Genomic DNA, 19,108 nt, shown 5'->3' on the forward strand with positions numbered 1-19,108 from the left:
TCGGAAGGAGGCAAAGAGAGGCCACGCCCTGAACTCTTATAAAGGGAGTGTTTGGGGGAGGGCTGGTTTGCTGAAAGCAACCGCTCCGATAGAGGATCAAAGCTCCGGTATCTTGTTTCATGTTTTGTTGTTTGTTTGTGTAATAAATTTGGCAGTCGTATTCCAGCCTCTGCCGTTTGTACAGGGGTTGCCTTTCTGCAAGGCCGGTAGCAGGCTGGTACAGAACACCCATGATGCAAGTCCTGTTGAGATTGCCGGTGTGCGTGTGTGTGTGTGTTACAGATCAGGAAGTATGTCAGAATTTGTCTCCTGATAGCTGCTTTTAACTCATTTCTGTCCTTCTGTTTTTCCAATAAACTTAATTTTTTTTAAAAAAAAATATGTCTTTTTGCTTATCCATTGTATATTCCATCCTGGAGGCTGTGCTCCTTTTTTCACGTGCTTTATATTAATTATATTATTTTAACCACACTTCTCTTACTGGATTCAGATATGGGAAGAGAAATATAACATTGTGGTCAGCACTTAAGTGTAGATTTTACTTGAGAAATTCATGGTTTCTGGTCCATTACTAGCTCCATTCACGTAGCGATAGCACGTAGACTTATATACTGCTTTTATGGTGCTTCATAGCACTAAGTGGTTTTCAGACTCAGCATATTGACCCCAACAATCTGGGTCCTCATTTTACTGACCTTGAAAGGATGGAAGGCTGAGTCAACCTTGAGCTGGTCAGGATCGAACTCCTGGCAATGGGCAGAATTAGCCTGCAATACCTCATTCTAACCACTGCGCCACCAGGGCACGTAACAGGTTAAAACTATTTCACGATCTGATGAAGTGATAATTTCAGCAGTCGTTTTAACAAAAAAAAAAATAGTTTCCAAAACTGACCATGTTTTGATTCGGTTTTATTTAACAATTCATAAGTACATGGTTTTGAGAAAAGCTCTTAAGATCGGTGAAATGTTACAAATTTAAGCACTTAACTCCACAGAGCTCTCCCATCAGGATAGATAATAGAATACAATTACAATAATTATATCATCTATAATATAATAAACCAGGAAAGTCCCCTGAACTTTTTTGTTTTGTCTAAACAGGGAGGAGGAAGAAGTGGGATAATAGGTTTCATAGAACGAAAGGGATCCTGGAGGTCATCTAGTCCAACCCCTGACTAGCACTGAAATAACACTGGATTAACACAGTGGTATAAAGACGGATTGCTAAATGTACCCAGCACTCTTGAGATGGAACAGGAAATATGTAGAGGCACACTTTTTAGAGCCAATAAGTTGATTTGAGTCTTATGCCATCAAATTGTTAAGATTTTCTCCATCGCTGATTCCCCCAATCTGGTTTTTCAGGTCTGCATCCCGAAATATATATTTTTTTCCGCTAGAGAAATTGATTCAAAGCCAACTCTCCTAAATCCTTTTTCTTAAGACTGTGGGATCCAGTGACAGAAGCCCTTCAAATTCTTTGAGGACCGCAGCAGTTCTGGAAACAAATTTCGGGTGGGTTTGAGGGAAAATCCAGGGTCAAATTTAACCCACTTCTTCCTTCCCAACCCAGTTTTCCTTGCACAGCTGTTGGTGCAAGAAGAGAACCATGTTGGCTGCCTTGGGCACTAGGGAAAAGAAATGGACGGGATGTAAGAGAGGGAAGGAACAGGATAGGTTTCCCACGCCTATGGGAATGCTAGAAAGCAGGCCGAAATATTGCCGAAGAATTTACCAAATCGTGATGCTGTATTATTAGAGACATTCCCTTCCAAGTTGGGTTTACGGGATCACAGCCTCCGCCTCCTAATCAGGCAATGGAAGAGTCCTTCTGGCTTTCGCCCCCCCCCCTCAAATAGTGAGGTCTCTCACACTGGAGGTCTTTAGAGGCTGGGTGGTCATCCGTCAGAGATGTTCCAACAGGGCTTGGAGCAAGGGGATCAGACTAAATGACCTCTGAGGTCCCTTTCAACTCTATGGTTTGGATTAAAGTTCATTTCTCTCTCCAGGACGGTTAAAAGGATCTCAGATCAAGGTTGGGTTCACATGGAATATCAGAATGCTGTCAGAGCAAGGCAGCAAGGGATTCCCTCAAACATTTCCAAATAGAAAATGCCTTTCAGCCAGTCCCTATTTATTCTCTCTGTGTCCGGCCTGCCCTGACATGGATGTTGTGTGGCATTTAAGAAAAAAAGAATAGAAAGGAAATGTGTGCCTTGTTTTGGTCTCCTTGGGAAGATGCTGGTATATATGTGTGTGTGTGTGTGTGTGTGTGTGTGTGTGTGTGTGTGTGTGTGTGTTTGTGTGTGTCTTTTCCCATGTAAGATTGAGAGTGTCTTGGCGACGTTTCTACGAGGTCCCACTCGCCATCTTCAGGCTGGTGTCTTCGGCTTCGTGCACGAAGCCGAAGACACCAGCCTGAAGATGACGAGTGGGACCTCGTTGAAATGTCGCCAAGACACTCTCAATCTTACATGGAAAAAGACCCGGATACGCCAAGACCTACATACCTGTACCCGTGAAAATCTACGAAAACATATGTGTGTGTGTGTGTGTGTGTGTGTGTGTGTAATCCACAAAGGTTTGTTCCATGTTTTGAACCAAGTTCATCGCTCTCAGCAAAAAAAAAATCCAGCAATCACCTCTGGATTTTTCCTTCAAGGTCATTAAGGAGGATTTTTCAAATGATCACCCAGCAGAACTCCCCTTAAGAACAAAGCAACACCTAGTTAATTAAAGACCTTTTAACATGCATCGCTCCAACTTTAGATGGCATAACCATGGGTTGTTGTTGTTTTTAATCCTCCAGGACTGCAAAATGGCTTCCGGGCCAATCCAGTCTCATCCTTTGCCATAAATATATGATATATATATATAAAACCTTGTAAGAAGAGGCAAAAAATATAGTTTGCCCCCCTTTTACAACCAACAAAAGATTTTGAATTACCCATCAAAAAAAAAAAGGAAAAAATATGAACACTATGGAATCTCTCTGGGTTCGAAGAGATTTGCGGCATTAAGAGCGGTGGTGGAATTCAGCTGGTTCACACCGGTTCGGTAGAACCGGTAGCTAGCCCTTTTTTGCAAGGCCCAGAACGGCCCACCGGAAGTGCATGGATGCCACCACTGGAAGTCCATTCAGAGCCGGGGAGGCCTCCCAGGCCCAGAACAGTCCACTGGAAGTGCATGGACGCCACCTCTGGAAGTCTGTTCAGAGCCGGGGAGGCCTCCCGGGCGCAGAATGGCCCACCGGAAGTGCGTGGATGCCACCTCCGGAAATCCGTTCAGAGCCGGGGAGGCCTCCCAGGTGCAGAACGGCCCACCAGAAGTGCATGGATGCCACCTCTGGAAGTCCGTTCAAAGCTGGGGAGGCCTCCCAGGCCAAAACGGCCCACCGGAAGTGCGTGGACACCTCTGGAAGTCCGTTCAGAGCCGGGGAGGCCTCCCAGGCCCAGAACGGCCCACCGGAAGTGCGTGGATGCCACCTCTGGAAGTCCATTCAAAGCTGGGGAGGCCTCCCAGGCCAAAACGGCCCACCGGAAGTGCGTGGACACCTCTGGAAGTCCGTTCAGAGCCGGGGAGGCCTCCCAGGCCCAGAACGGCCCACCGGAAGTGCATGGATGCCACCTCTGGAAGTCCATTCAGAGCCGGGGAGGTCTCCCAGGCCCAGAACGGCCCATCAGAAGTGCATGGATGCCACCTCTGGAAGTCCATTCAGAGCCGGGGAGGTCTCCCAGGCCCAGAACGGCCCATCAGAAGTGCATGGATACCACCTCAGGAAGTCCATTCAGAGCCGGGGAGGCCTCCCAGGCCCAGAACGGCCCACCGGAAGTGCATGGATGCCACCTCTGGAAGTCCATTCAGAGCAAGGGAGGCCTCCCAGGCCAAAACGGCCCACCGGAAGTGCGTGGACACCTCTGGAAGTCCGTTCAGAGCAAGGGAGGCCTCCCAGACCCAGAACGGTCCACCGGAAGTGCATGGATGCCACCTTTGGAAGTCCATTCAGAGCCGGGGAGGCCTCCCAGGCCCAGAACGGCCCACTGGAAGTGCATGAATGCCACCTCAGGAAATCCGTTCAGAGTGAGGGAGGCCCCCCAGGCCCAGAACGGCCCACCGGAAGTGCATGAATGCCACCTCAGGAAATCCGTTCAGAGTGAGGGAGGCCTCCCAGGCCAAGAACGGCCCACCGGAAGTGCATGAATGCCACCTCAGGAAATCCGTTCAGAGTGAGGGAGGCCCCCCAGGCCCAGAACGGCCCACCGGAAGTGCATGAATACCACCTCAGGAAATCCGTTCAGAGTGAGGGAGGCCCCCCAGGCCCAGAACGGCCCACCGGAAGTGCATGAATGCCACCTCAGGAAATCCGTTCAGAGTGAGGGAGGCCCCCCAGGCCCAGAACGGCCCACCGGAAGTGCATGAATGCCACCTCAGGAAATCCGTTCAGAGTGAGGGAGGCCCCCCAGGCCCAGAACGGCCCACCGGAAGTGCATGAATGCCACCTCAGGAAATCCGTTCAGAGTGAGGGAGGCCTCCCAGGCCAAGAACAGCCCACTGGAAGTGCATGAATGCCACCTCAGGAAATCCGTTCAGAGTGAGGGAGGCCCCCCAGGCCCAGAACGGCCCACCGGAAGTGCATGAATGCCACCTCAGGAAATCCGTTCAGAGTGAGGGAGGCCTCCCAGGCCAAGAACGGCCCACCGGAAGTGCGTGGATGCCACTTCCGAAAGTCCGGCTGGCAAGATGGCTGCCTCTGAAGGCCATCTTCTGGGAGACCTGAGGGCTTCCTTCGGCAGGCAAGATGGGCCTGGGGTCCAATCCAGCAAGGCATTGCTTAGAATCTTATAAACCTCTATAACAAATAATACACTATCCTTGAATATCGTTTTCCAATTCTGTTTGTCCATGTAGGTAACAAATGAAGAAGTCCCAATGGTGCTTTTTTCTGAAAGACAACCGGACTTTTTTTTTTTCCTTGAAAAAGTTTCACTTCTCATCCGAGATGAGAAGCGAAACGTTTCCAAGGGAAAAAAAAAACCAAGAAAATCCGGTTATCTTTTGGAAAAAAGCAGCTTTCAGACAACCGCGACCTTTGAGAATCCCCAAAGACAACAACGAAGCAGCTTTCCGACACACACCGATTATTTGACGCGAAGCAAGAGTCTGCCATCTTTTCCTTTTTGTTCCCCCCCCCCATAATCGAAGCCTGTTGCCGAGTGGCCCAGTTGCGCCAAACGCCCTTTTAACCCCAAATCAGTTGATTTCGGCGGCGTGGATCCTCTGATGCGAGACCAGCGAGTCGCCCCGCGAGAACTGTTTCCCGCACACAGGACACTCGTACGGCTTCTCCCCGGTGTGGATGCGCTGATGCGAGGTGAGGTTGCTGCTCTGGCTGAAGGCTCGCCCGCACTCCAGGCAGGTGTATGGCTTTTCCCCGGTGTGGGTCCTCTGGTGCAAAGTGAGGTGAGCGCTCCGGCTGAAACTCTTCCCGCACTCGAGGCACAGGTACGGCTTCTCGCCCGTGTGCATTCTCAGGTGCGAGGCGAGGTTCCCGCTGAAGCTGAACCTCTTGCCGCAGTCCAGGCATTTGTACGGCTTGTCTCCTGTGTGAGTCCGTTCGTGGGCGAGGAGGTGCTTCCGACAAGTGAAGGTCTTCTCGCACTGCAGGCAGCGATAGCGGGCCTTGCGGGTGTGGATTTTCTGGTGCCGGGTGAGGTGCGTGCTGCGACGGAAGCTCTTGCCGCACTCGGCACAGGTGTGCGGCCTCTCGTTCGTGTGCTTGGCCTGCTTGTGTTGGGCCAGCTTGGCCTCGTCGCCGAAGCTCTTGCCGCAACGGAAACACTTGTACAGCCTCTCGGCGAGGTGGACCTTTTTATGGGAAATCAGCCGGGTGCTTCGGTAGAAGCCCTTGCCGCACTCCGAGCACTTGTACGGCTTCTCCCCCCGGTGAAGCTTTTGGTGCAAAATCAGATAATCTCCTCGGCTGAAGCTTTTCCCACACTCGAAGCATCGGAACGGCTTCTCGCCTGTGTGAGTTCTCTGGTGCCTGGTGAGGTCCGACTTGCAACTGAAGGTCTTTCCACACAGGGCACACTTGTTGGCACTCGTCCCTTCGGCATTTGGATGCTCGAGTATCGTTACGGATATCTCCGCAGGCTCCTCCTTAATCTGGATCATTTCTGCAGGAACACAGGAGGAAAAAAAAACTGCTTAAGAGGAGTCTGGCTAACTGGACTAAGGAACCAACCGCGTGCAAGCCGGGACTACCGATAACGTAAGAGAGTTCCCCTTAAAGGATAACATTCCATTTTGGGGGGTTGTAGTTGTCTCTTGTCAAAAGTGAATTGCTGATAGTTCCATGTGTTGTAGCCAGAGCTCTAGTCATTGCCCGTGTTCTTGTACCAGAGGTCCTAAATGGTTGTTGCTCTTCTTCCCTGTGTTCTACATTGCAGGGTGGTTGTGTGTTGGTGCAATCTTGATTTTGATATTATTTATTTATTATTGGGACTTATATGCCGCCCTATCTCCCGAAGGACTCAGGGCGGCTAACAACAGTAACATATAGTAAATACAGAAGTTAAGATAAAAATTAAAATTAAAGGCCTCTGTACAATAAATTAAAATTAAAATTAAAATAAATTAAAAGTTAGAGTTAAAAATTAAAAACATAATTAAAATCCCTGTCAGTCCAGGTCAGCCAGTTGGAAAAGGAGTGTTTTGAGGCCACGGCGAAAGGACTGGAGATCTTGGGCCATCCGAAGCTCAGGGGGGAGCTGGTTCCACAGGGCTGGCGCTCCCACAGAGAAGGCCCTCCCCCTGGGGGTCGCCAGCCGACATTGTTTAGCCGACGGTACCCTGAGGAGGCCTTCTCTGTGTGAGCGTACTGGGCGATGGGGATTCGTTCCCGGCAGCAGATGATCCTGCAAGTAGCCCGGTCCTAAGCCATGTAAGGCTTTAAAGGTAAGTACCAGCATCTTAAAATCTCACCCGGAGGGCAACAGGTAACCAATAATGAGGCGCTCTGTAAATGCTTGAGCTGTTTGCCTTCATATCGCGCAATGTAGAACACAGGGAAGAAGAGCAACAACCATTTAGGACAGACATGTCAAACACAAGGCCCGGGGGCCGGATCCGGCCCGCGAAGTGGTTTCATGTGAAGCCATCCTGGAAACAGTGAGAGAATGGCCCCCACTGCCTTGGCCCTGGCCCAGAGACCCTCCTTCCGCCAGAGACCCTCAGATCTGTCCCACTCCTGCCCAGGCCCCCATAGGCACCCTTGATGCCAACGATGTAGAGCTGGCCACGCCCACCCAGTAGGCCATACGCACTCTAGCCACGCCCACCCAGTAGGCCACGCCCACCCTGGTCATACCCACCCGGCCCCTTGAGGGCAACCGCAATGCTGATGGGGCCCTCAATGAAATTGAGTTTGACACCCCTGCCTTAGGATAACATTCGTAGCACAGGGTTGAAAGGACGGGCCCTTGGTGCTCTCTGAGCTTGGTGGTTTTCTCGCAGACGTTTCATTTTCCTCATCGTTGCTAGCGCTGATGATGTTACTTAAAACAGGGCTTTTCAACCTTTTCACCCATCGTACCACTTTGAGGATATACGGCAGGGGTGTCAAACTCAATTTCATTGAGGGCCACATCAGCATTGCGGTTGCCCTCAGGGGGCCGGGTGGGTATGGCCAGGGTGGGTGTGGCCTACTGGGTGGGTGTGGCCTACTGGGTGGGTGTGGCCTACTGGGTGGGTGTGGCTGAAGTGGGTGTGGCCTACTGGGTGGGCGTGGCCAGCTCTACATTGTTCCCATCAAGGGTGCCTATGGGGGCCTGGGCAGGAGTGGGACAGATCTGAGGGTCCCTGGCAGAAGGAGGGTCTCTGGGCCAGGGCCAAGGCAGTGGGGGCCGTTCCCTCACTGTTTCCAGGATGGCTTCGCGGGCCGCATGAAACCACTTCGCGGGCCGGATCTGGCCCCCCGGGCCTTGTGTTTGACATGTCTGATATACGGCAACATCCGAGTACCGCCAGTCGCCTAGCAAGGTGTCAAAAACGTGATGACCAAAAAAAAAAAAAGGAAAAAAGTGATGAAGTACAGGTAGTCCTTGACTTACAACAGTTCGCTTAGTGACAGTTCGGAGTTACAATGGCACTGAAAAAGTGCCCCCCCCAAGCTACAGCCGAGCAAGACACCTGCCTGCCCGCCCGGCGGCGCTCTTCCTCCTGTCCGAGGTTTTCATTGTTGTGAGCATTTCTGTTGAGGATTGGCAGCGGGGGTGGGGCGGGGGGGGAGTGTCTGGTTTTTATTCCCCCCCCCCTCTGCTGGGTGGTTGCAGCAGGTTTTGGTCACTTCACATGACCCTGGGACACTGTGACCGTCATAAATATGAATCAGTTGCCAAGCATTTGAATGTAATTCACAAGACCCTGGAGATGCTGCAAGATTCCAGCTGATCGGCACTTCTTCTGGGCTCAGCAGAAGCGCCAGGATCAGTGCCAAGCTCCAGCTGGAGCCTGGCGCTGATCCTGGCACTTCCGCTGAGCCCTGACAGCCCTGCAGCTCCAGCCGTCTCTCGCTGAGGCTTGTGCGGTGCTGCCACCGGTTCAGCTCATTCCCCTCCCCCGCTACCACTTTTCTAGGATGGCCGCGTACCACCTGCCAGGTGCCAATGTACCACAGGTGGTACCCGTACCACTGGTTGAAAAGCCCTGGACTAGATGACCCAACTCTTCCAACTCTGTTATTCTAATTCTAATTCTAACGAAGAACAAACCAAACTGGTCTTAATGCAAGATGCAATCCAGACCATGATAGGAAGAATCCAAACTATTATTAGGCCTGGCCTCTTCTGTTAAAGCTTGTTGTGACTCAGGGCCAGCCTGTGGGTCCGGCAGCCGGCTCAGATGTCTCGGATGACTCAGATGAGGGGGAGGAGGAGGGTGTGGAAGACGAACTGGCTGATGACGGCTTGGAGGCTTCGCAGAGCCCCCAGCCGGGGCCCTCTTCTCAGCTGCGTGAGCCCGATAGTGCGGAGGATGATGACCCACAGCTGGCCCTGTTCAAGGACGCCCGACGCAGGAGGCAGTCGAGCAGGACCAAGCAGAGAAAGGCTGTGGGACTCCTCGGGAGGAGGCACAGGGAGACCACGCCCTGAACTCTAAATAAAAGGAGTGTTTGGGGAGGGGCTGGTTGCTGAAAGCAACCCTTCCGTTTGAGGATTCAAGTTCCAGTGTTTTTGTTTCTTGTTCTGTTGTTTGTGTAATAAATCTTGGCAGACGCTTTGCAGCCTCAGACGCTCTCCAGTCTCTACTGTTTGAACAGGGGTTTGCCTTATTGCAAGGCCGGTAGCAGGCTGGTTCAGAACAAAGCTTGCTGGCTCTAGGGCTGGTTTTTCGAACTTGAACACGAGAACGAGTTCCTTGGAACAGAGAGCTGATCTCTCCAAGATGCTCACAGGAGGGTGGATATTGCACTCACCCACTTCCACCGGAGATAAAATGTTGTCTTGGGTATTTTCTGGCGAACGTTTCATCTGATGCTCCGAAGCGAAGCTTGCGGGGAAGAAACCTCCGTCTGTGGTTGATCTTGCTGTCCAGTCTTCTTCAGGAAAGAAAAAAAATATGAATGTAAAACATTTTAGGCTTATCTTTCCCCGAACAGGGTTAAGCATAATTAAACACAATGAGGGAAACAACTTTCTAATCACTTGACAAGAGTCTAAAATTCCATCCTAGTTTCCAACTGAACGCATTAGGGCTGTCTAATGTGGTTCGATAAGTAAATAAATAAAAAGATGCCAATTTATCAATACAGCTTAGGCATGAGGAAGGTTATTAAATCCGTACTAGATTTGCCCAACATGCTTAATTAATCAGGCTTTTTCTCTATTATACAGCCATTCAGGTGGTGGTCTTGGCCTAGAACAGGGATGGGGAATGATAGCCCTTTTTGACTTGTGGACTTCAACTCCCAGAGTTCCTGAGCCGCCATGAGGAAAGATAGCCCTTTTATGACTTGTGGACTTCAACTCCCAGAGTTCCTGAGCCAGCATGGGGACCAATGGGCCTTTTTGACTTGTGGACCTCAACTCCCAGAATTCCTGAGCCACCATGAGGAAAGATAGCCCTTTTATTTATTTATTAATTTATTTATTAATTTTATTTGTATACCGCCCTTCTCCCGGAGGACTCAGGGCGGTGAACAGGGCAGTACATGTTAAAAGACAGAATACAAAAATTAAAAGAGATTAAACATAGTGCCCACAACTCTTACAATAGGTTAAAACACATTAAAAGTAGTAAAACCCAACCCCATCCCATCAGGCCAGGCCAGCTTGTTCGAAGAGATAAGTCTTTAGATCGCGCCGGAAGGAGCGGAGGTCGGGCGCCATCCGGAGCTCAACCGGAAGATGGTTCCATAAATCCGGCGCGCCCACAGAGAACGCCCTCCCCCTGGGGGCCACCAGTCGACATTCTTTGACCGGTGGCACCCTGAGGAGGCCCTCTTTGTGGGAGCGTACTGGGCGGAGGGAAGTTGATGCCAGCCGCAGGTGCTCCCTAAGGTATTCCGCACCCATGCCATGTAGGGCTTTGTAGGTCATTACCAGCACCTTGAATCTCACCCGGAAGACAACTGGAAGCCAATGCAGCTCGCGGAGCAGAGGTGTAACATGGGAGTATCGGGAAACTCCCAACACAACTCTCGCGGCTGCATTCTGTACCAGTTGGAGCCTCCGAGTGGTCTTCAAGGGCAGCCCCATGTAGAGAGCGTTGCAGTAGTCCAAACGAGAGGTCACGAGCGCGTGAGTGACCGTACGTAAGGCATCCTGGTCTAAATATGACTTGTGGACTTCAACTCCCAGAGTTCCTGAGCCAGCATGGGGACCGATGGGCCTTTTTTTTTAATCCCACATTGGTTTGTGCTTAAATTGTAAGCCGCCCTGAGTCTTCGGAGAAGGGCGGGATATAAATGGGATTAAAATAAAAATAAAATAAAATAAATATCCCGCCCTTCTCCGAAGACTCAGGGCGGCTTACAATCTAAGAAGCACAAATCAATGTGCTTAGCAATAGCTGCCATAAGGAAAGATAGCCCTTTTATGAGCCAGCATGGGGACCAATGGGCCTTTTTGACTTGTGGATTTCAACTCCCAGAATTCCTGAACCGCCATGAGGAAAGATAGCCCTTTTATGACTTGTGGACTTCAACTCCCAGAGTTCCTGAGCCAGCATGGGGACCCATGGGCCTTTTTGACTTGTGGATTTCAACTCCCAGAATTCCTGAGCCACCATGAGGAAAGATAGCCCTTTTATGACTTGTGGACTTCAACTCCCAGAGTTCCTGAGCCACCATGAGGAAAGATAGCCCTTTTATGACTTGTGGACTTCAACTATCTGGTCTGGACTGAGGGGTTTAATGTTTTTAAATTGTGATTTAATTTTTGTGGCTAGACTTAATTTAATTTATTTTAATTTATTTTAATTTTATATTGGATTGTTTTTAAATTTTGCCTTGTAAACCGCCCTGAGTCCTTTGGGAATAGGGTGGTATATAAACCGAATGAATGAATGAATGAATGAATGAATGAATGAATGAATGAATGAATAAATAAATAAATAAATAAATAAATAAATAAATAAATAAATAAACAAACAAACAAACTCCCAGCCAGCTCAGGAATTCTGGGAGTTGAAGTCCTCAAGTCATTAAAGGGACCATCATTCCACACCTCTGGCCCAGAAAAATCCACCTTCAGATTCTGCTTCTGGTTCTTGGGCTGGTCATATTTGTCACGGCCCATCTTACCTCACAGATTTGTGAATATTGTAGGAAGAACATTTGGGCAACCCCTCTCTTTGAGGTCTCAGGAAAAAAAAGCGACAAGCTACACATTCAATACAGGTAGTCCCGACTTAACGATCTTTTAACAACCGTTCAAATGTATGACGATACTGAAAAAAGTGGAGTTGCGACCCCCCCTTACACTTATGACTCCCACAGCGTTACCACGGTCACATGACCAAAATTTAGATGCTTGGAAACTGGCCTGTATTTTACGACGGTTGCAGTATCCCATGGTCATGTAGTCCCCATTTATTACCTTCCCAGGAGGTTTCTGACAAGCAACTTCAATGGGAGCAGCTGGATTTGCCTACCGGTTACACCGTTCACTTAACAACTCCTTTGCTTAGCGATAGGCATTCCAATCCCAGTTTTGGTCATAAGTAGAGGACTACGTGTACACGCTATTCATGAGGTAGAAACCTGACCCCTTCTTTCCTGTACCTGCAAGTCTTGTCTCAGACACTGTGACTGAACATTTGTGATGTGCCCAGAATGAACATCCCAGCTGCTGAGAATTCATATTGAGCACCGTTGGGTTGTCGAGGGAAATGGATCCCGGTACCCATAAGGCAGCGACAGCAATAGGTAAAGTAAAGGTAAAGTTTCCCCCGCACATGCGTGCTAGTCGTTTCCGACTCTAGGGGCCGGTGCTCATCTCCGTTTCAAAGCTGAAGAGCCAGCGCTTGTCCGAGGACGTCTCCGTGGTCATGTGGCCGGCATGACTAGACGCCAAAGGCGCACAGAACGCTGTTACCTTCCCACCGCAGCGGTCCCTATTTTTCTACTTGCATTTTTACGTGCTTTCGAACTGCTAGGTTGGCAGAAGCTGGGACGAGTAACAGGCGCTCACTCTGTTATGCGGCACTCGGGATTCGACCCGCCAAACTGCCGACCTTCTGATCGACAAGCTCAGCGTCCTAACCCACTGAGCCACCGCATCCCTTAGCGACAGCAATGGTGGGATTCAAATATGTAAGCAACCGGTTCTCTGCGTGGATGCTGCTTCCGGAAGTCTATTCTGGGCCTGGGCAACAAAAAATTAGCTACCGGTTCTGCCAAACTCTACGAACCGGCTGAATCCCACAACTGAGCGACAGCTATGGTAAGCCTGGCCTAGGAAGGCATTTCAGGGCACCCAAGACCCCCCCTATGTTCTCCCTCCACACACACACACCCCAACCCCCCAAACTCTGATACTCTGCTTTACCTGAAGGATTGGCTTCTTCGCTGTCATCCTCCTCCTTGACGATCACGCGCAGCAACCCCAACTCCGAGTCCCAAAAGGACTGGGTGGACCCGGAGCAGTTTGGACTCCTGGACTCCTACGAGCACAGAGAAAGTCAGCCAGATGTGAAGACCTCAAGCTGCCTTGCACCCTCCACTTAACTGCAGGATCGGGCAACTTTATTTTGGGAACAGGGACATTGCTTTATTGTTTTTGGCCACACAAAGGAGGTGTTCTGTACCAGCCTACTACCGGCCCTGCAGAAAAGGCAGGGACAACCCCTTTACAAAACGGCAGGAGGGTGGAACTAAGCCTGCCAAATTTATAGACATAAAACAGAGCAAACACGAACCATGAAACAGGAGCTATTCAAACGGTTGCCTTCAGCAAACCAGCCCTCCCACACATTCCCCTTTTAAACAGTTCAAGGCATGGCTTCTCTCTGCCTCCTTCCTAGGTGCCCCATTGCCTTCCTCTGTTTACTCCTGATTGACTGCCTCCTGCGTCGGGCATCCTTGAACAAGGCCAGCTGTGGGTCATCTTCATCCACGCTGTCAGGCTCACACAGCTGGGTCTGCATCGTAACCAGATGGGAGGGGCCTGGCTGAGGGCTCTGCGGAGCCTCCGGGCTATCCTCTGGAGGCTCTCCAACACCCCCCTCCTCCTCCTCTGAATCGTCCGACCCAACTGCCGAACCCACAGGCTGACCCTGAATCACAACAGGAGGACGCAACGATTTGGGGATACGCAGGTAGTCCTCGACTCACTGAGTGACCGTTCGAAGTTACAAGGGCACCGCAAAAAGTGACTTCACACTTACGACCGTGGCAGCATCCCCCAGGGTCACCTGATTTACATTCAGATGCTTGACAACTGGCTCACCTTTACGATGGTTGCCGTGTCCCGGGGTCACGTGATCCCATTTGGTGAGCTTCTGACAAGCAAAGGTAAAGCCGTATTCACTGAACAACCATCTTACTAATTATAACAACTGCAGTGCTTCTTGCAACCATCTTACTAATTATAACAACTGCAGTGGTTCACTTAACAAATGTGGCAAGGAAAGTCATAAAACGGGGCAAAGCTGACTTAACCAATTTCTCACTTGGCCACGTACATTTTGGGCTCAATTGTGGCCGTTAAGTCGAGGACTACCTGTAACTGGAGCAAGTGGGTAGAAGTTTTGGGAGCCGGTTTGGAGGTTGGAAGTGAAGCAGGGTCGGATCTGGTTAGCATTTGGATGGGGGATCCTAGGAACCCAGAGCTGTGGGATGTGAAAAGAGATCTCAGAAAAAGCCAATGAGAAACTCCTGCAAAACTGCCCAAATGCAGTCAGCAAGACTGGTCTTTACTCAAGAACATACCATATTTATCGGTGTATAACACGCACCGGCGTATAAGACGCACCTCATTTTAAAAAGGAAATTTCAGCTGCAGCTTCGGATAATGGGTCATTAACTATGGGTCATTAACATTATATCGGCGTATAACACGCACACATCATTTGCCCCCTATTTTCAGGAAGAAAAAGTGCGTGTTATACGCCGATAAATACGGTATTTAACTTTTTTTTTAAGGGGGTAGATATTTTCAGATCAGCCAGGGTGTGTGTGTAAAAATTGAGGGATCGGATTAGGACAGGAAAGACCCAGGTTTACTTCCCCTCTCAGCCACAGGGAATTGGGGCCACTTTCAATCTAGCCTACCTCACAAGGTTGTTGTGGGGGGGGAAAACGGGGAGCATTCTGTATGGTGCCTTGAATAAACAATGTGGTATTCAATTTAAAAAAAATTAGCATAGAAGCTTGAAGAAAAGCCAGCTGAATGTGATTATTACCATTTTCTGTTCTTTTGCTGATTCCTGAAAATGGATATGAGGCAATTCCCAGTTAGGATTCATCTTTCTGCTTCCGTCCTGAAGGCTTCACTTTCAAGAATTCCCACCAAGGTTGACTGGGTTTATTTTTGGCTTAGTGAACAAACCACCGCAACCTAGATGATGGAGGAGGAAGTCAGCTCGTTAGAATAAAGTCTACAAGAAGAGCAATCTGTAAACTCACTTGTTTTAAATGTTCATTATGGAAAATTTTAGAATTATTGGAAGGGTGGCGTTGGAAGGGACCACTAAGATCATGCAAACCGGTGTTTCTCAACCTCAGCAATTTTAAGGTATGCGGACTTCAACTCCCAGAATTCCCCAACCAGCGTATCACTCCAACCCTCTCCAACTGGGGGAAGAAAATCAGTCAAACCATTCTCCAGACCATAAAGCCTCTTCTTAAAAAAACCCCAGCGGTGGAAAACTCACAGAACTTCAAATAACAGTGTCCTGGGGATCACACCTTTTGTGACCTTCTGATACGCAAAGTCAATGAGGAAGCCAGATTCATTTAAAAACCGTGTTATTAACAGCTCAGTGGTTCACTTAACAACCATGGCAAGGAAGGTCAGAAAATGGGGCAAATTTTTTTTTAATAAATGTCTCAGTTAGCAACAGAAATTGTGGTCCTAAGTTGAGGACTGTCTGTAGCAAAACAGACTAGCAAGTAGGGAGCGAGGCGTGTGTGTGTGTGTGTGTGTGTGTGTGTGTGTGTGGAGTCTGCTGTCAATCTAGCAGCCACTGTCCACACTAGAACTCCTCCACTGGGTCCCCAGACCAATTTGCAGGTCTTATATGGAAGGATTTTGCACTTTTTAAATTCATTCTCCCCTTTTTAACCCAAAGGTTCTTGGGATCCTTTTTGTCCCAAATCTGAACAATCCTCACCAGTGGGGTGCTGGCGTTGGCGCAACTAATGGAATCTCCCACCCACCCGCCCCTCAGTTAAATCCCAAGCAAAGCCAGCTAGAGGGGGGGGTGTCTTTGTCTGATCGGGGTACAGCAGGGGTCCCCAACCCCCGATCCGTGGATCAATACCGGGCCCTGCTGGCAGGCCAGCAACCAATCTGCACAAAGAAGCAAAGCCCCCCCAAAGTTGTGGACCTCTGGGCTACAGAGAAGAAGAGGATGCAACGCCTTGGATAATGTGCAGGAAGTAGCTCCCTCCAAAGAAGGGAAAGCAAGAGAAAGGTTTGGGTCAACTGGAGAACGCTGCGCACGTGTGTGTGTGTGTGCCTATGTTCATCAATCAATCAATCAATCAGAAGAGAGCTGGAAGGGACCTTGGTGGTCTTGCAGTCCAACCCTACTATTTCAGATAGGTAGGTGTCTGTCCAGTCTGTTCTTAAAAACCTCCAGCGATGAAGCACCCACAATTTCTGGTGGCAAAGCTGTTCCACTGGTTAATGGTCTTCACTGCTAGGAAGTTTCTCCCTAATTCCAGGTTGCTTCTCTCCTTGATTAGTTTCCATCATTTCTTGTCTTCTGGTGCTTTGGGAAATAAGGTAAAAGGTAAAGGTTCCCCCGCACATGCGTGCTAGTCGTTTCCGACTCTAGGGGCCGGTGCTCATCTCCGTTTCATAGCCGAAGAGCCAGCGTTTGTCCGAGGACGTCTCCGTGGTCATGTGGCCGGCATGACTAGACGCCAAAGGCGCACGGAACGCTGTTACCTTCCCACCGTAGTGGTCCCTATTTTTCTACTTGCATTTTTACGTGCTTTCGAACTGCTAGGTGGGCAGAAGCTGGGACGAGTAACAGGCGCTCACTCTGTTACGCGGCACTCGGGATTCGACCCGCCAAACTGCCGACCTTCTGATCGACAAGCTCAGCGTCCTAACCCACTGAGCCACCGCGTCCCATTGGGAAATAAGATGACCCCTCAAATACTGGAACACTGCTATCGTGTCCCGGTAAAGGTAAAGATTGCCCCACACATGCATGCTAGTCGTTTCTGACTCTAGGGGCCGGTGCTCATCTCCGTTTCAAAGCCGAAGAGCCAGCGCTTGTCCGAGGACGTCTCCGTGGTCATGTGGCCGGCCTGACTAGACGCCAAAGGCGCATGGAACGCTGTTCCCTTCCCACCGGAGTGGTCCCTATTTTTCTACTTGCATTTTTTACGTGGCTTTCGAACTGCTAGGTTGGCAGAAGCTGGGACGAGTAACAGGCGCTCGCTCTGTTAACGCGGCACTCGGGATTCGACCCGCCAAACTGCCGACCTTCTGATCGACAAGCTTAGCATCCTAACCCACTGAGCCACCACATCCCACATGTCTCCCCCCCCCCACTTAGTCAAACCCAAATTTATTTTATTTATTTAATTAAATTCCTATACCGCCCTTCTCCCAAAGGACTCAGGGCGGCGTACAGGGCAATAAAATGCAACATACGAAAAGTTAAAATTAAATTAATTGGCCCTAACAATAAATAGTTAAAATAAACTCAAACCCTTAGTCCAAGCCGCTTTGCGCTTTGGCCAAAGTCTCAACCTCTTTTTTTAAAAAAAAAATTTGCAACGCGGCGACCAAAACTGGATGCAAGTATATATTATTAATATTAATATTTTACTGTAATTGGGCTACAATGTTTAATTCTTTTTTAACTTTTGTACATTGTATTTCTATTGTATTTATTGCCCTGTACACCGCCCTGAGTCCTTCGGGAGAAGGGCGGTATAGAAATTAAATTATTATTATTATTATTATTATTATTATTATTATTATTATTATTATTATTATTATTATTATTATTATTATTATTATTATTATTATTATTATTATATTCCAGCTATGGCCTTCCTAAGGCTTGCACTTACACGTGTGTGCGTGCGCTACGTGTGTAGCAGGCAAGCCATTTCAGCCAGGCATTTTGCTGCCCTCCGACGCCCATCCTCCCTCCTTCCCTCTCTCCCAGCGGATCCCCTCCTGTTGGGACCGAACCGACGGGCGTCGCCCTCCCAGCGGACTCACTCGTGGGTGGGAAGCGCCCTCCCGAGAACCGGAGCAGCGGCCTCGAAGGAAGCCGGAACGGTTGCAACGGGTTAGCTTTGCAGTCGGGCCGACCGAGCTGAACGGACCAGGATCCCGGACCGGGTGGAATTGCGGAGGGGGGGAAGGGAAGAGAAAGGAAGGGAAGGCGCTTCTTCTCGCCTCTTCCCCGGGGCGGCTCTTCTTTACGTCTTTCCTTCCCTCCCTCCGCTGTCAAGTCGGGCCCGCTCACCTGGTGCGCGCGCACCGCGCTCGGGGTCTCCGCTTCGCTTTTCCGCGCGGAGAAAACAAGAGGCGGGGGGGGAGGGAGTGAAAAAAACTCCTCGTCTTCGCGAGGGTGCGCGCGCTCGCTCGCTCGCTCCCCCTCCCTTCCCCGACCCCCCCCCCGCCGCCGTCTCTTCTAGGCAGCCGAACTCGTCTGCTTTAACCCCTCCGCGTCCCTTTTCCCTGGAGAAGGGCGGGGCTTGCTTGGGATAAACGGCCGGCGCCTTCTTCCCCTCTCTTTTTGGAGCCTCAGCGGGCCCGTAAAGTCGCCCTCCTCCTTGAGGAGGGAGGGAGAGGGAGAGGCGGGGGAGCGGGAGGCCCAAAGAAGGCGCTTTTCCTTCAGAAGCGGGAGTGGGGGGGGGGGAAACGGTGCCAAGGAGAGAGAAGCCATAGAGGAGTACGGATAGGGAACGATGGCCCCTTTTACGACTTGTGGACTTCAACTCCCAGAATTCCTGCGCCAGCCAGGCTGGCGCAGGAATTCTGGGAGTTGAAGTCCACGAGTCATAAATGAGCCAAGGTTGCCTACCCCTGGTATAGGTGATACCTGGCATTTTTATGACTTGTGGACTTCAACTCCCACAAACTAATCAAGGAGAGAAGCAACCTAAAACTACGAAGAAATTTCCTGACAGTTGGTCCCCATGCTGGCTCAGGAACTCTGGGAGTTGAAGTCCACAAGTCATAAAAGGGCCCATCTTGCCTCATGCTGGTGCAGGGATTCTGGGAGTTGAAGTCCACAAGTCGTAAAAGGGGCCATCTTGCCTCATGCTGGCGCAGGGATTCTGGGAGTTGAAGTCCACAAGTCGTAAAAGGGGCCATCTTGCCTCATGCTGGCGCAGGGATTCTGGGAGTTGAAGTCCACAAGTCGTAAAAGGGGCCATCTTGCCTCATGCTGGCGCAGGGATTCTG

At 50.0% G+C, this 19,108-nt stretch overlaps 1 protein-coding gene across 5 annotated transcripts; it reads right to left on the minus strand.

Annotated features, from left to right (window-relative positions):
* Positions 1 to 894: 894 nt before the first annotated feature.
* On the minus strand, positions 895 to 18,314 carry LOC308661218 (uncharacterized protein). Of its 5 annotated transcripts, none has more exons than XM_081316108.1 (5): positions 18,165 to 18,314; positions 14,907 to 15,061; positions 13,052 to 13,166; positions 9,478 to 9,600; positions 895 to 6,178 (listed from the first exon to the last, which is right to left on the minus strand). In XM_081316108.1, the coding sequence occupies exons 2-5, from the start codon at positions 14,967 to 14,969 to the stop codon at positions 5,253 to 5,255; spliced, it is 1,227 nt and encodes a 408-aa protein (XP_081172234.1). In that variant the 5' UTR covers positions 14,970 to 15,061; positions 18,165 to 18,314; the 3' UTR covers positions 895 to 5,252. The 5 variants fall into 5 exon arrangements, with proteins under 5 accessions (XP_081172234.1, XP_081172235.1, XP_081172233.1 ...); XM_081316109.1 differs by lacking the exon at positions 18,165 to 18,314 and adding an exon at positions 17,915 to 18,138 and having other exon boundaries at positions 9,478 to 9,597; XM_081316107.1 differs by lacking the exon at positions 18,165 to 18,314 and adding an exon at positions 17,915 to 18,138.
* Between the last annotated feature and the right edge of the window lie 794 nt (positions 18,315 to 19,108).

This window comes from Vipera berus (assembly GCF_964194415.1).
Source record: "Vipera berus genome assembly, chromosome: 2".
Lineage (NCBI taxonomy): Eukaryota > Metazoa > Chordata > Lepidosauria > Squamata > Viperidae > Vipera > Vipera berus.

Coding starts and splice junctions, on each gene's coding strand:
- LOC308661218 (XM_081316105.1), bottom strand. CDS start 14,305: ATGCTAACCAGATCCGACCCTGCTTCACTTCCAACCTCCAAACCGGCT. Junction 13,167..14,224: donor CCCACTTGCTCCAGTTACAG/GTAGTCCTCGAC, acceptor CTGTGCTCGTAG/GAGTCCAGGAGTCCAAACTG. Junction 6,179..9,477: donor TTTATCTCCGGTGGAAGTGG/GTGAGTGCAATA, acceptor GTGTTCCTGCAG/AAATGATCCAGATTAAGGAG.